Raw genomic sequence first — 17,559 nt, 5'->3', positions numbered from 1 at the left:
ACAAGTTGTTGTGAGTTGTTTTATTTTTATGTGTGAAAGAAGGTGAAAATGATTAGAAATGAAGAATGCTACAAAAATGAACAAGATAAAATTATACACTATTTATTTTGATTGAGTTTTTTGTTTTTAATTTTAAAATAGATTAATTTAAATCAGAAAATAATAAATATATAAATAACTTTATTCTCTAAAGTGAGAAGAAACACTTTAAAGGATCCAAATTCTTTTTGGCGAGACATTCATGCAATGATGTTCTTTCACTGGAATGATTGTGACGCAAGGAGTGTTGCTCTCCTATTTTTGAGGAACCCCTTTTTCTTTCTCTCTCACAAATCCAAACCAAAATTTCCTTTACTTAATAAATTTTTATTTTTATCATAGCCAACTATATTCACGCAGAAAAAATCCAATTGATATTTTCTGGTTTTACTCAACTCTCGCCGCAACAACAACATTTGATCAATGTTAACATTTTCAAGGTTGGATTCTCTGGTTTTGATGCTTTGCACAATGTCCATACTACCACTTTGGTAATTACTTTGATATTCATGGTGAGATGAAGCTTGATTACATTCAAAATGTGTTGACTATAGTTTTTGCAAATTGTTTAAGGATGATGTATATTATTGGATGTTTGTTTTAGTTTCAGACACATGTTTAAATTTGAAGTTGTTAGTGTATTCTTATGACAGAATAATCCCATAACGTATCAGTATCTAATATCGATCAAACGACATAATTAATCCTTTGTGTTTCCCATTTATTATTAATCATTTGTGTATTAGAGATAACTAGGAAAAAATTCACATATATGTTCTAATACATTAATCATTACAAATGTAAAATGATAGAATATTTGGTTGTTTAATTTTGTTTAGGTTTTTTAAAGACACTCACCCCTTTAACTTTTTTTCCCTTTTGCTACTCTCTCCTTTTGAATACAATGCATGACTTTTGTTAGTGAATGAAATAGAAAGTATAATGGCAGAATATTTATGCATGGTATAATTTAATCCTTAGAACCAATACCAAGATTTTTTATATTACTTAATGGAGGTAACTTTGATATAATTTTAGGTTTTGAATATCATTGGGTGATATGATACGATGGACATTATTATGAAGTATCATTGCATTAATGTATGAAGTTGTGTCCCCACAAAATTCATCTAGTGATGAATCCACCATCAAATAACCACAATATAGAACCCAGAGTCCTGGGTAATTCAAGTTCAAATATCAATGGAGTTAACTCACCCCAGAGGAAGGTCTTGTTAGAAACAAAGTTGCAACGTGCTCTACACAGTCCACTTATGGCAGGTATGATTAAATTTAACTCAATCTTTTCCTTTTCCAACATGTTTTGATGCTTATAAACATGATGACATATAAATGAGATTAAATTTATATGATTACTTTGATTAATAATAAGTCAAGTTTTGATAGATACAAATTCATATTCAAGCACATTCATGCACAAGAAAATAAAAGGAATGAAAGAGAAATTGATACATATATGAAAGACAATTTTTTTTATCGACAAAGAACGAATAAATATAATGGAGATATTTAAGGGATACCTCAATTCTTATACAAAGTCAACCTAAAACACCTTTCCTCTAAGCTCCTTACACAAACAGAAATGAAACCGAGAAACAATGCTGACAACACTAAAAAAACTCTTATAAAATCCCACCACGCATAAAAAAAAAACCACCTTGTATTTTCTGACAGATCTCATATATATCATAGGTTCAAAACACCAATCAGAATATGAAAAACTTACCCCGCGGGCTTTGGAATTCAGCCATGACCAAACCTTCAATTGCACCATTGTGAAATTTTCAATGTGGTCTATCCTGCCACTTTTAAAAATCTTCTTATTCCTATGTTTCCAATATGCATCCTGAAAATTAAAATATATCTTATATTTTGTAATTCACAAGACCATGCAGTGTTTTATCTTTATGACACCTCTTTCACATTTTATGCAGAGCCATCAACAACATTAATAACCCAAGTAGGTCATAAATTTCCTGAGGTGTTTCGACTAAAACAAGGAAGCTATGCAGATCTTCCTTCAACCAAAATTTCAGAATTAATGAAATCAACTAGCTTGGATGTAAGCTTTCATTTTTTTTCATCCCCTTTAGATTTGCACAATTCACATCTTTTTCTACACCACTGATCTCTTTTAGCATTTATTGTTGCAGAACGCTCCTACTCAATCACTCCTGAGTGTAGTGAATGGTATTTTAGAAGAAAGTGTTGAAAGAAGAAATGGCGAAATACCCCATGTATATATACATTAAAAGGATTTGGAGTTACATAAATAACTAATGCATTCATGAAAAAAAAAACAAGTCTATATTGTTTGGATAAATTTATTCATATAAACACTTTTTTTAGAAGAAAAAATGAATTGAACTTTTCTATTAACTATGGTAAACTTATTATCTACCTTAGTCTTCAGAGAAGTTATATATAAAAAGAATTTTTTACATAATTTAATTTTAACTTAAAAGTTCAATTCAATTGACTTTTTTCTTCATCAAATATTAATGGAGAAGTTTATCCAAATAACAAGATATCAGTGCATGCAAATGTACAATAAAATTCAAAGTTCATTATCTAACAGTGATGTTTATATCTCAGCGTGTGGCTTGCTTATTGAGAAAGGTTGTCCAAGAGATTGAGCGACGTATATCAACTCAAGCAGAACACTTGAAAACTGTATGTTAAAGTTATGTATTTTCAAAGAGTGTTGATATGTTGACAACTCTGTTTTACAAATAGAAAGAGAAATAATTTTTTGTTGAAAGATTTGACAACTACAATTTGAAATACAACATTTTACAACTATGATTTGGTCAATATAATATCAAAATTGCTTCCTTTCAGCAAAAAGTTATTTCTCTTTCTAGTTGTAAACTGATGCAGAATTCTAAACATATTAGCACTATCTTCAAAAGCTAGTTAACATATGTTTTTCTCAATTTTTTTTTCACCCTGCTACATTCCTTTTTACCTTCAGCAAAACAATATTTTCAAGGCTCGTGAAGAAAAATATCACTCACGAATTAGAGTTCTTGAGGCTCTTGCATCTGGAACTGAGGAAGAGAACGAGGTATCCTAAATAACTTTGGATATCATTTCACAAGTGTGTTTATACAAAGTACATATAGGTACAAAATACAAACTTTTCTATTTATCATAGGAACCTTTTTGTGACAGCTTGTTAATATAAACCAGCTTCAACATTTAAAGGTAATGTTTCTTACTCACAAGTAACATTTTTTTTATCAGCAATAAAGAATAAATAAATAAGAACCAATTTAGGAGTGATTCAACCCTTATACAGAACACAAGAAACAGACGAGTCACATCCAACAAACCCAAACCCAAAAAGAAACTAACACCTAACATCTAAATCGAGAACACTAGAATGAGCTGCCAAACCAGAAAAACCAAAACAAACTCGTGTATTTTGTAGCTAAAGAAACAATAAATTGAATCATTTTTTCTGATTTATATTATTTGGCCTCTTCATGTAGATCGAGAGGGTGAAAAAAGAGGAGAAGAAGGTAGATGGATTAAAACAAACTAGGATGAATAAAATGGAAGAAGAAAAGGAAAATGATATGAAGCTAGTTGAGAACACTAAAAGGGAAGAAAAGAGGGAATGCGACAAAGAGGTTATTAGATATATCAAAGAGTTAAAGGATAAAACTGTGGAAATTTCAACATTGAAGCAAAAGCTAGAAACAATGAAAAAAACATATGAAGTACAATGTTCACAGATGGAACAAAAAGCTAAGGAGGAAAATACAACAGATGACAAAGAGGTTATTAGATATATTAACGAGTTAGAGGATAAAACTAAGGAAATTTTAGCATTAAAGCAAAAACTAGAAACTATGGAAAAAACGTGTGAAGAGCGGTGCTTAAAATTAGAAGCAAAAGCTAAAGAAGAAAAGATGACAGATGACAAAGATGAAATTAAAGTGCTAGAGAACAAAAGTAATGAAATTTCAACGTTGAAGCAAAAAATAGAAAAGCTAGAAACATTGATAAAATCTTATGAAGTACAATGTTCAGAATTGAAAGCAAAAGTTGAGGAGAAAAATATGATAGATGGAAAAGATGTTAGTAGATATATTAAAGAATTGGAGGACAAAAATATGGAAATTTCAACATTAAACAAAAATCTAGAGAACATGAAAAAATCATATGAAGTAGAATACTCACAGTTGAAAGCAAAAGTTGAGGAGGAAAAGGGAGCAGATGGTGAAGAGGTTAGTAGATATATTAAAGAGATAGAGGACAAAAACATGAAAATTTCAACACTGGGTCAAAAACTAGAAACAATGACAAAAACATATGAAGTACAATGCTCAGAACTGAAAGCAAAAGCTGAGGAGGAAAAGGTAGCAGATGGAAAAGAGGCTATTAGATATATTAAAGAGTTGGAAGACAAAAATAAGGAAATTTCAGCACTTAAGCAAGAATTGGAAACAATGAAAAAAACTTATGAAGTTCAATGCTCACAGTTGAAAGCAAAAATTGAAGAGGAAAAAATTGCAGATGGGAATGAGAGTATTAGACATATTAAAGAGCTAGAGGAAAAAAATATGGAAATTTCAGCATTTAAACAAGAACTAGAAACAATGAAAAAAGCACATGAAGTTCAATGCTCACAATTGAAAGCAAACGCTGAAGAGGAAAAAGTGGTGGGTGGGAAAGAAATTATTAAATATACCAAAGAGCTAGAGGACAAAAATATGGAAATTTCAGCATTTAAGCAAGAACTAGAAACAATGAAAGAAAAATATGAAGTACAATGCTCACAATTGAAAGAAAAAGCTGATGAGGAAAAAATGGTGAATGAGAAAGAAATTATGAAATATACAAAAGAGCTAGAAGACAAAATTATGGAAATTTCATCATTTAAGCAAGAACTAGAAACAATGAAAAAAACACATGAAGTACAATGCTCACAATGGGAAGCAAAAGTGGAGGATGGTAAAGAAGAACTAAAACAAAAATCACAAGAATATGAAAATTTGTTGGAAAAACTAAGAAATAAGGTTAAAGAGAATGAAACCCTTTACGAATCAAAATATCAGAAGTGGTTCCAGAAAGAGAAGCAAATACGAAAAGATGTGAATTTTCAGTTCAGTTTCATACAGGTAAACAAACTTACATACAACTAAATGTCATTCTTGTTATAATAATGTCAAATATTACAATATTTTATCGAACTTGCAATTCAGAAATTGAAATTATCATGGGAATCTATTAAGCAAGATGCTTTGAAAGACCAAATGATCTATTCTGAGGAATGTAAAAAACTTGGTATGTTCTATTACTTGTCTTTCACATTTTCTTTTTTTCTTTGTCTAAAAGGGTAAACGTTAATAATTGTATTGTAACTTATCTAGGTGTAAATCTTAAATCACTAGTAGAAGCAGCTGAGAATTATCAAATAGTTCTTGCAGAAAATCGAAAACTATTCAATGAAGTTCAAGAATTAAAAGGTAGCAACACTATTTATGTTTTTCCAACAACTACTTGATGTAGGTATACTGTGAATAATTTACATGGGACTTTTCTCTAATACAGGAAATATAAGAGTGTATTGTCGACTTAGACCATTTCTTCCTGGTCAAAAGGAAAAACAATCTATTGTGGAACATGTTGGTGAAAATGATTTGGTTGTGGCAAATCCTGCCAAACAAGGAAAGGAGGCCCTTAGAACATTTAAGTTCAATAAGGTCTTTGGTCCAACATCAACTCAAGGTTTATTTCTTTATAATCTCCATTTTATCATAAGGTTTAGAATGCATGAACTTTTACTTCATCATATCTATGCATGTTGACTCCATTTCTTTAATTGTTGCTCCCTTGAATGATGCAGCTGGGGTGTATGCTGACATACAAGCCTTTATTCGATCAGTATTGGATGGGTTTAATGTATGTATATTTGCTTATGGTCAAACTGGTTCAGGCAAAACTTACACAATGGTATGCAACTTCTATTTATTTTTGTTATCCTATTCATCATGCTAGTTAAGTATAACTCCTTGTTATTTATTAAGAAGTAGACTTTAAGCTTAACTCAATCTTATGAAATCAGCTTATAAGATAAGGTTTGTACTCACTTATATACTATAAAAAAATTCTTATCATTGATCGATGTGTGATCTTCAACATTATTCTATATGTTGTCATTGTTTTCAGAGTGGTCCAAATAATGCATCAATTGAGGATCTTGGTGTTAACTATCGAGCTCTGAATGATCTCTTCAGCATATCTACAAATAGAAAAAGCTCCATAGTGTATGAAATTGGGGTTCAAGTCATTGAGATATACAATGAACAAGTTCGAGACTTATTAACAGTTGATGCTTCAAAGAAATATCCTTTTTTTCAATTACTATATATGGAAACATCATTCTTTGCGTGGACTTCTTTTTTCTTTCTCTTACTTTAGGAAAAATAAAACATAGCATGTCATGTTTCTGAACGATGATTTCCTTGATTTACACACACTTGGGATATTGAATCACGCTCAACCAAATGGATTAGCAGTACCAGATGCTACCATGCAACCTGTGAAGACAACTGAAGATGTGATAAAGCTAATGGACATTGGTTTAAAAAATAGAGCAAAGGGTTCGACAGCTATGAATGAAAGAAGTAGTCGTTCTCACAGGTTTGTCTCTTCACTGTTTTTTTTATCAGCAAGAAAAGATATAATAAATGTAGCTCACTTTAAAGATGGTGCAACCCTCTTACAAAGTAAAAGAGATATACACTTTAAGAAAACCTCAATACCTTTCCTGCCACAACTAGCTAAAAAACAAATTAAAAGTCAAAAACCAACCCCGCCACCCTATCAACAACTATTGATTGAGTACATACATACTATACATACTATATTTACAATTTAGAAATGTAAGTTTTGTAATATAATGACTTTCAATAAATGTGTGTGGTGCACAGTGTGGTCTCAATTCATGTTCGTGGGACGGATAAAAAGTCTGGTTCCTCTCTTCATGGTAATCTTCATTTGGTAGATTTAGCAGGAAGTGAAAGAATAGATCGCTCTGAAGTAACTGGGGATAGACTCAAGGAAGCACAACATATTAACAAATCACTATCTGCTCTTGGAGATGTCATTTTTGCACTTTCTCAAAAGAGTTCACATGTGCCATATAGAAATAGCAAGCTCACTCAACTTCTACAAACATCTCTTGGTAAAATCATAGTTCATCATTTCTTGTTTCCAACATGTTTTGTCTCACTAGCATCCACAAAATGTGAAAATTTACAGTTTTCTAATCAGATATAACATTACATTGTTCTTTACACAGGTGGTCAAGCAAAAACACTGATGTTAGTCCAAATTAATTCTGATGTAAAGTCTTTTTCTGAATCTTTGAGTACTTTAAAGTTTGCTGAAAGAGTTTCTGGAGTTGAGTTAGGAGCGGCTAAAAGTACTAAAGAAGGAAGAGATGTTAGAGAATTAATGGAACAGGTGTTTAAAACTTACTTCACTTTCAATCATTTTCTGAATACATCAAATGCATTTAAGAACTTATGGTATCTATCTTTTCATAGTCTCTACATAAATTGTATATATCCAATGATTTAAATTTGTTTGCAACTAGTTTAAATTTTATACTTGACTTTTTTTCAGGTGGCTTCTTTGAAGGACACAATTTTGGTTAAAGATACTGAGATTGAGAAGTTACAATTACTTACAGATCTAAAAAATGTATATCCTAGTGTTAATTCTGAGAACAGTGAAACTACCTAATGAGTTTTGAATTTTTCTCAATCAAAGAGATTCATTTAGAAAAAGAAACCAAAACCATAAAAAGGAAACGATGAGAGAACTTTGAAGGTGAGTTTATGATTATTGATTTTGCACATGTAGATTCTAATATGAGTTTAACTCATGTTAATAATACTTTTAACATATTTTTTAAATATCATAATTTTGAATCTTGCCTTGAGAAAAAAATGTAATTTAAAAGTAGAGATTTTTACTAATGCAATTTTATCTCTTAATTACCAAAATGAGTAATTTTTTTAAAATTACCAAAATAAATAAGTCGTGACAAGAGATTTTAATTAAAATTTAATTATGTTGAAGTCGTGTTAGTTCAAATACACTAAATTTGTGTTAATGACACGACTTCTTCACAATTAAGTCGTGTTACATTGGCACGACTTATCCATTTGAATTTTTTTTTTAAAATTACTCATTCTAATAATTAAGAGGTAAAATTTTACTATTTTGATAAAAAAAATCCTTAAAATACTACAAGTTTGAGTTTTTTTTTCTAAAAAAATTCGAGAAAAAAAAATATTTTAACTTTAAAACGTTGAGAATTAAAATCACAATTTAAAACTTCTTCTTAGGACTAAAAAATTAATACTAACCTTGATTTTTTACAATAGGTTTTATTGTGTCTTATTAGGAACTATAGATTAATATATATGCAATGATTTTGTGTTTTCATTACAGTTAAAATCAAATTATGTTCTCATTTTATAATTCTCTAACGAAATGTCTTTTCATTCAATACCTTTACTTAAAATTTCATAGTTTCGTTTCCTAGCTGATAATTGTTTTCTATAAAAAAAGAATATTGTGATGGTTAAACTTCATAGAATTAATAATATATACTTTTGTTTTATGAAGCTTATATTTGTTACATATGCTAATAATTCTACCCTTCCCAATATTAACAATGGTTATAGTATAAGATTCCATGTTTAGAATTTTTTTTATAAACTCTTACGAAATAGAAAAAAAAATCTTATTAAAATGAGTTTATATCTAAACTAATTTTTATAAAGTCCCTCATCTCATTTTTCTAAATTTTTATTTTTAATTGTGCATAAATTAATTTTAATTTATAAAAAACTCATTTTTTCCTGTTTTAAAGATACTTATGAAAAAAAAAAGTTGTTTATAATATCTTTTGGGCTATTTGAATAATCTATATTCATATGGTGTGTTTGATGTTTGAACAAATTTTTTTAAGTACTATAATGTCACTGACTTTTTTTAAATAGTCGAAGTATCTCTTAATTTTTTTTATTTTTTATTTTTTATTATTAATAAAAAAATTATTATTATAAGTGTTTATTGCATTAATTATTTGCTCGTTAGAAACTTAATAAAACTTCCACAATTTTTTTTTTTAAAAATTTCAGGCATTCAAAGCAACTTCAGAACTGAACACACCATATCTTCAAAACTGTATCAGTAAAGTAGGAGGCAGTGTACATTTGTTTTAACCCTTATTCATAGTCTTGTAACAATTTTATGTATATATGATAATGAATTTTGACTTAGTTATGAAAAAAAAATTGATTGCTCTAACTCTTAAATTATTGTCATGTAACAAAATTGTATATATATAATGATTTTTTACTTGTATAACCGAGATAAATTTTATACTTTTTACAATTAATATAAAGGTGTAAGAGAAGATATGACACTACAAGAAAAATTGGAATTACATACAGTCAAAATCCGTATGTAAGACCCAAAATCCGTATATAAAACATTATATATATTGCAACCCAAGCCCATAGGACTCGAAATCAAGCCCCAAATAATGTTGCAAGCAAACTGCAGCAGCCAAGATTCAAACCCAAATCTTTCCAGTGACCCGGGGAAGCATTGACCACTAAACCAGACAAATTCTTTGGTTATATTATCATTTTTATTATACTTATACATATTAATATAATTTATACATGTTAATATAATTTATACATATTAATATAATTTATACATATAATATAATTTATACATATTAATATAATTTATACATATTAATATAATTTATACATATTAATATAATTATTATTAATAATAATAATAAAATAAATTATATTTATATTATTATTATTATTAATATTATTCATATTATTAATATTTATTAATGTTATAATTAATATTATTATTAACATTATATTCATATTATTAATATTATTATTAATATTTATTAATATTATTATTAATATTTATTAATATTATTATTAATATTTATTAATGTTATAATTAATATTATTATTAACATTATATTCATATTATTAATATTATTATTAACATTATTATTAATATTAATATTATTAATATTATTATTATTAGTATTAATATTCATATTATTATTAATATTTATTAATATTATTATTATTAGTATTTATATTCATATTATCAATATTATATTCATATTATTAATATTAATTTTGATATAAATATACATTTAGATATTTATTGTGTGTGTATAGTAGTTTTATTTGACTTGAGTAATATTACTTTTATCCGGATATAGATAGATAGAGAGAAAAAGGAAGAAATTATATAATATTAATATAACTTTAATACTATAAATATATATATATATTGATTAATATATTTCTTTATTTAATCATTAATTTTTTAAAACTCATGGTTAAATTTAAATTTACAAAATTATTTGATATCTTATTTTCAAATATAGGTTATTATAGGTAGTTGTGAAGTTTTTGTTAGATGGCTATATAGGTGCTTGTATCTTACACTTCTTTTCTGATTTGAGATTCTTGTATAAGGATTGAAATATCTTTAAAATGTTTTGTTTAATTTTTTTTATTCTTTGTCGATAAAAAAAATCTTATTTTCAAATATTTACTTACATAGATTAAAATTGATATAATGTATAATTTTTAAAATATTTTAAATTATAAATTATTTAATCACTTTGTCATTATGATTTATATATTAGTAGAAAGGGTTATTTAGTAACAACTTTTTACATAGATTTATGGAATAATTAATATAGTTTAAACTATAATGATATGCTAACTAGTAATCTGTATTAGAGATTTAATTAATAGTTAATGTAAAAGTCATCATTTTATGTTAAAAGATAATATTGTTTGTTGACAATATTCTTTACTATATATAACACACAAGTAAAACCAACTACCTATAATGAACTTAATTAAGTCAATATGATCGTAAAATAATAATTAATATGATAGTTGATTTTAATGTAATAGGTAATATGATGACTATGAGTATGACATATATTAAATTTGATTCATACTAATAGATAATATAATAAATTATGTTTAAATTCAAGTAGATTATAGATAAATTAAATGTGATTCATATGTTAATATTGTTAGTATCATTAATATTGTTAGTATTATTATTATTATTAGTATTATTAATATTTTTAGTATTATTAATATTGTTAGTATTATTAATATTGTTAATATTGTTAGTATTGTTAGTATTGTTAGTATTGTTAGTATTGTTAGTATTGTTAGTATTATTAGTATTATTAATATTGTTAGTATTATTAATATTATTAATATTGTTAGTATTATTAATATTATTAATATTGTTAGTATTATTAATATTATTAATATTGTTAGTATTATTAATATTATTAATATTGTTAGTATTATTAATATTATTAATATTGTATTATTAATATTGTTAGTATTGTTAGTATTATTAGTATTATTAATATTGTTAGTATTATTAATATTATTAATATTGTTAGTATTATTAATATTATTAATATTATTAATATTGTTAGTATTATTAATAATAATAAGTATAATAAAAATCATAATAAAACTAAAGAATTTGTTTAGTGTAGTGGTTAAATTTTACTTGGTCGCTGAAAGATTGTTGAAGGATCCTGACTTCGAATCCTATTCACTGCTAATTATAATCTGTATGTAATTCGCGTTTTTCTTGTAGTGTGAAGGTGGAAAGAAAATTTGTCTAAAACATTTTGAGAAAAATAAAATTATCCATAATTTTACTTATTACATGTTCACATATACTTTTTTCCGCCTATTAGTGCAACATTTGTTGATTTATTGTCCCTTTTTCCTTGATTTTTAACTTAAAGTATTTTTAAACAAACTTTTCCATGAACTCGATTTTTTTATTAAAATAATTTATTTCTTTCATAAACTAAAATTAACTTGATTAAAAAAATATATGAAATATTTTTTACAACTTAATTTATGCTTAGGTTAATAACCTATAAAGATACTAAATTTATTTTTTTTAAACTATTAAAAAAACTTATCAAAACATATAGTATTCTCATAAAAACTATCAAGGACATTTTATGTGACATAAAAGTTCAACAGGTGGCATAGTTTGTATTACAATTTTAAATGTTACGTACCATATTTAATACACAAATGACCACGTAGTAATACGTACAGTATTGTAGAAGTGTGCTTCAAAATACGTAGATATTGCACAACTATAATTGATCACTTTTAAAAGTTATTTCAGATAAGAATCATGCAACAACATAATTTCGTTTGTATATATATGTTCATGATTTTTTTTTCTGTAATCAATGATTATAATATATAAATCAAATAGCAGATTAAATGCTATAACACAAGGCTGTGAAGTGTTTATGGAAGGCCATTAGCTATTAATAAAGTGTGCATAATTATATTTTTTTTTTCACATAATATATCCAATTAAAAAATTCTCTTATACTTTCTTTTCTAAACTAGATCGGTTTATTATATAAGTCCAGAATTCGATTATTGAGAAACTAAATTCTCAATTATAATATATAAAAATAAGTTAGAATTTTATTTTCGATTTATATTTCTTATTTTTTTTGGTAATTTTTTAAAAGAGGAGAAGAAAGAAAATTTAAGATTAAAAATTAATTTATAATTTGAAAGTTAATGTTAATTTCATTTAGTGTGAATAAAATATTTGAAATATTTTTAATTTTAAATTTCATGTTGGAAGAAATTTTAAAATTAAAATATTGAAATGAAAATTTCAACTTCATTATTAATTAATTGGGATTTTATTACATGACAATTTTACCATGATAACAAATTCTTATTAATAAAAATCTTAAAAAACTCTTTTCAAATATTTTTCAACATAAAAAAAATTAACTATATTTGCAAAAATTATTAAATTAGTTACAATTTATATGTCACATTTGTTTACATAACCTAAAATCATATTTATTTTATTTTTCAAATGTCCAAAATTAAAATTATTTTTTCTATTAAATATTAAAAGTTCTTACTTTTAAATTTTTTCCAACTTTTTAAAATATTTTAAAAAAACAGGAAAATTAGTTTCTCCGCCGAATTTTGACTTATTTTCTGACAATAGGAAATTACTATTAATAGTTGAAATTTTGACTTTTCGAGAATCTAATCCTAAATTTGCACACAGTAAACACATAGTTTGAAAAGAAAGTGTGCGGGTCCATTGAGATTTTTTTTTTTAATTTGGTTTATTCTAGTAAATAATGGCATAAATTAATATTTGAATCTCCTTTTTTTTATTCATCAATACTATGATATCCTTTATGAATATACGTGTAGTTAGTCAAATATATAATTTAAGAATTTTTTTTATGCACTTAAAAACTTGTGTTTTCTTTATTTGTGAAAAGAATAAAAGATAACAATTGATGGAGAAAGTCACTTTGAAAACTCTAAAAAGAAAAATGCAAAGAAAAATACTCTAACGGCTATACTATTGTTATAAAATATTCTAGTAATCGTTCTTGGCTTTTGTCCAGGTTCAATTTTCTAGTTAATCTATAATTATAACTTATTAGTACTATAATTGTTTTTATTAAAGTTTGTAATTAGACTTTAGTTTTCACGTTAATCCAAGAATACTTAGTCAAATTTTCTATGTAGTTTATATTTTTTTTATTCTAACTATTCTTCTTAGAATGTTGGAGAGTAATGTTGGAGAGTGTGAGAATGTAATATTTTTTTCTTTATTTTGAAGTGGTGGTGATAGGTAGTGACGAGTGATGAATGTCGGTGGTTAAAGTAAGTTGTGTAATGTTTTTAATTAATGGTGACTGTGTTTTTGTTCGTTTATTTTTTTCATTTTTTTGAAAACCACAAAATCTAGGGAAAAAAGCTAACAAGATACAAAAATCAAAATTTCCGCACTAGAAAATGTTAAATATAACGAATTTTCTTGTCAACTCTCTGACACACTCAAATGATGAAATTGCTCTCTCAAAAGTTCTGATTAGAGAAGAATTGAATTATTGCGACGGAAAGAAAAATATAGAGGTGCAAAGCTAAAATTATAATTATCTAAAAAAGTGAAATTATGTTTCGTTTAAGGTTATTTAAAACTTTTTAAGAAGGTTAAAATCAATTTTTTTTCACGATTAATATGGAGATGAAGAAGAAAGATGAAGATGAGAAAGAATTTACCAAATGATAATAAAAATCTCTAAATGAATTATTCACTTTTAACAATAAACCAAACTACTAAATCCAAATGTCAAAAGGTATGTAGAAACTTGATTCTCACCATTCGAGATGTCGACCATTCACTTATTGATATTAGTCGATACAATATTTTTTTCATACCCTGACTATATTGCTTCACATGAAAGTAAAAGGAAATGATAAAGTATAAAATTAGATTAAAGTAAGATAATTATTAAATTGTTTAACATAAGAAAAATAAAAATCTACTTTGTTTTATTTGGTTATGTAAAAAATAGAAGAAACAAATATACAAGATTTCATGTGTTCCAAACACTCCCAAGATATCTATCAAATATTGATTTAAATTTTTTTAAAAGTGTACATTATGATTATTTAAAGATTATTAGGTTTAAGCTATGTTTTAATTTTCCGTTTAGATGTCTTGAATAAAGGTTTATTTATCTTAATAAACTCAATTTGGTAATTGCTATATTCTGTACTTTTGCATATTTATGTTTGGTTTCTAATCAAGTTTTCAATGAAAGCTCTAAAAACTTATGTTTCAAAATGAAGGGCAATGAATATATAATTTGCAAATTATCATAAACGTTTTATATTTATTTTTTTTAAATTCAACATTATAAAAGGGAAATAAGTAATCATAGTTATTTAAGAGAAGGACATAACTATGAGAAGACGCCAAAAAAAAAATAAAGAAGAAAAATAATTGAATACAAAGAATATAATTAATGCTTATTATTAGTTTCTCAATCATTTCCTCTATAGTATTTTTCTCTTTTAAGCAAGGAAGATAAACACATATTTATTACTAATAAAACAAACAACTTATTTATAAATTTATTTATTGACCTAGAATTCAACACTGCAAAAATAGTAATATGTTCTTTAGACATATTTTATTTTTTTTCCTATCAATTTATCTGGGTAACTTTATTTTAAATAAGTGATCTATTATATTTTATATTTTCACCTAACAAAGTGGCGGAGATGTTCATAACTTTAAAATAATAATCAAAATTATTATATTTTATAATAATTTTTATCTTATAAATATGAAATCACGTTGTTTTAAAACAGTTTCATTGAATAAAATTGTTTTCTTTATCTCAACTACTTATCAATATACATAATAAAGTATTAAAAAAATTATTCATCTATACCTATATATAAAGGGGATTCCCCTCTTAACTGCTCTTAATTTTTTTTCTTATTTTATCCTTATATTAATATTTAATTTTATTATTGTATTATGGTCTTTGTGTCATTTCTTATTCTCCTCTTAACTGCTTTTAATTTTTTTTCCTATTTTATCCTTATATTAATATTTAATTTTATTATTGTATTATGGTCATTGTGTCATTTCTTATTCTCCTCTTAACTGCTTTTAATTTTTTTTTCTATTTTATCCTTATATTAATATTTAATTTTATTATTGTATTATGGTCATTGTGTCATTTCTTATTCTCCTCTTAACGGCTCTTAATTTGTTTTTCCATTAAAAAATTAAATATATTTGTAATATTTTGTGGACCACTTTAGCAGGAGAGTGGAGATGATTTGGTACGTTACTTTTCTGAATTAAACTGATATTCTCCACTACACATAACTCACGTATCCTACTTCCCACTTTCTTTTTCCTATATAGGTACCTACTTCTCACTTTCTCTCTTCACTACACATAACACATTTTTTTTTTTACCATACTTCTCACTTTCTTTTCTCTTTCCTTTTCACTTTCATGGAAAATCATACTTTCATTTCTTTGATTAATCTTGCACTTTTCATTGATTGTTTGTGAGTTTTTGGGGTTTTTTTTTTGCAGTGGCTTTGGATCGGTGATTGAGAAAATCTCGACAAACTATGGTGTTCTAGGAGCATCTCTTCAAGGTTTATTTGTTTTCAAGAAACTATGCAGGTTTTGTTGTCTAATGATTATGAAGGTTTTGTTGTGTCTAATGAGGGTCTAGCCTATACTCAAGACTGAAAAAGATATTGATGTAAGTTCTTTAGAAGAAGAAATTTGTCGAAGATCTTCTTGAGCAACATAATGAGATTGAGTTTGCAAATCAATGACATATGATCTTAACAACTTACTTTTGCGTTGTTCCCTTTTTGTTTTCTTCCATTTCTTCTTCTTTGGACAATTCATTATCTACCATGAATTTGAATTATATGCATATATATTACGGTATGTAGATGTACAATACATTTCATTTATTTCTTCTGGGGGAGAAGAATACTGTGCAATTTTGAGAGAAAGTTGGTTGCGAAAGAATCCTATTTCAATGGGTATCAAAAAAGTGCAACAAATCTAATATATATACCTCAAATTTTTATATCTTAATTATAAAGCATTAAAGTTAAATACATATTAATTATTGTTTTTATGATCATTTAATATCTATTGTGATTTTCTTCTGTCTATCATAATTATGTGGTGTTGTGACCGTCTTTGTAATTTGATAACATAGAACCTTTATTTTCTCAATATTGCACTACATTATAATTCAAACCTTTTTAACTTTTTTGCTTTGCTTTATATTAAATTATAAAAAAAATTGGAAAGTGATAACTTCTCATACTCTAATTTCACCTCCGCAATCATAGAATAATGTTTTTTCATCATTACTCTAATTCAAATTTGAACAGCAAAATTAGTATGTAAAATGTTTCAATTTTTTATTTTATGCATTATCTTATTTTGGTTTATATTTTTATTTATGAAGATCTGATTTTTTTTATATTGTGGAACATAATTTAATGAGAGGTCTTTTAAAATTATTATGTAAACCATAATAAACATAATTTTACTAAATTTAATGAGTTTTAATAATATTCAATCAATATGCATTTAAAAAAATATTTTTATGACATAATTTTCATAATCTGTTAAAACAAAATGACTATATATATATGATCGTCTATATATTTGATTTAAAAGGTTAAATATTACTATAACCACTAAAACAATGTATTAATTAAGGCCTAAGTTTCTTTTAGTTTGAAATACTAATTAAAATCAAACTACTATAGATTTGATGAATAGTCAAATCAGTAAAAATAAAAAATATTGATACATAATAATAATAACATTAATAGCAAAAATAAAAAAATAAAAAAATACAATAATTATAAAAATAAAATATTAAATATATAATAATAAAAATAAAATATAGATATACATTAAAAATAAAAATAAAAAATGCGGATACGCAGTTACACATAAAAAAGTTTCCCTTTCCTAACATCTATTAAAAAGCACGAT

General features: G+C 25.5%; 1 protein-coding gene across 1 annotated transcript; it reads left to right on the top strand.

Annotated features, from left to right (window-relative positions):
- The first annotated feature begins 448 nt into the window (after positions 1–448).
- LOC137838017 (kinesin-like protein KIN-14P) lies at positions 449–7,908 on the top strand. The gene is made up of 16 exons (XM_068647223.1): positions 449–551; positions 1,078–1,320; positions 1,995–2,122; positions 2,199–2,297; positions 2,656–2,733; positions 3,035–3,127; positions 3,555–5,189; positions 5,274–5,355; positions 5,442–5,537; positions 5,623–5,799; positions 5,918–6,024; positions 6,241–6,416; positions 6,550–6,714; positions 7,005–7,258; positions 7,376–7,539; positions 7,702–7,908. Exons 2-16 carry the CDS (start codon positions 1,143–1,145, stop codon positions 7,819–7,821), a joined length of 3,552 nt encoding a protein of 1,183 aa, XP_068503324.1. The 5' UTR covers positions 449–551; positions 1,078–1,142; the 3' UTR covers positions 7,822–7,908.
- Positions 7,909–17,559: the final 9,651 nt, after the last annotated feature.

Source organism: Phaseolus vulgaris, chromosome 4, assembly GCF_000499845.2.
Source record: "Phaseolus vulgaris cultivar G19833 chromosome 4, P. vulgaris v2.0, whole genome shotgun sequence".
Taxonomy (NCBI): domain Eukaryota; kingdom Viridiplantae; phylum Streptophyta; class Magnoliopsida; order Fabales; family Fabaceae; genus Phaseolus; species Phaseolus vulgaris.
The sequence above is the reverse complement of the archived record's forward strand: the minus strand, read 5'-3'. Positions and strand labels throughout refer to the sequence as shown.

Excerpts from the sequence above, each read along its gene's own strand:
- LOC137838017 (XM_068647223.1), top strand. The coding sequence starts at position 1,143 with ATGAAGTTGTGTCCCCACAAAATTCATCTAGTGATGAATCCACCATCA. Across the intron at positions 5,190-5,273 it reads TTCAGTTCAGTTTCATACAG|AAATTGAAATTATCATGGGA; the intron begins GTAAACAAACTT and ends CTTGCAATTCAG. Across the intron at positions 7,540-7,701 it reads TTAGAGAATTAATGGAACAG|GTGGCTTCTTTGAAGGACAC; the intron begins GTGTTTAAAACT and ends ACTTTTTTTCAG.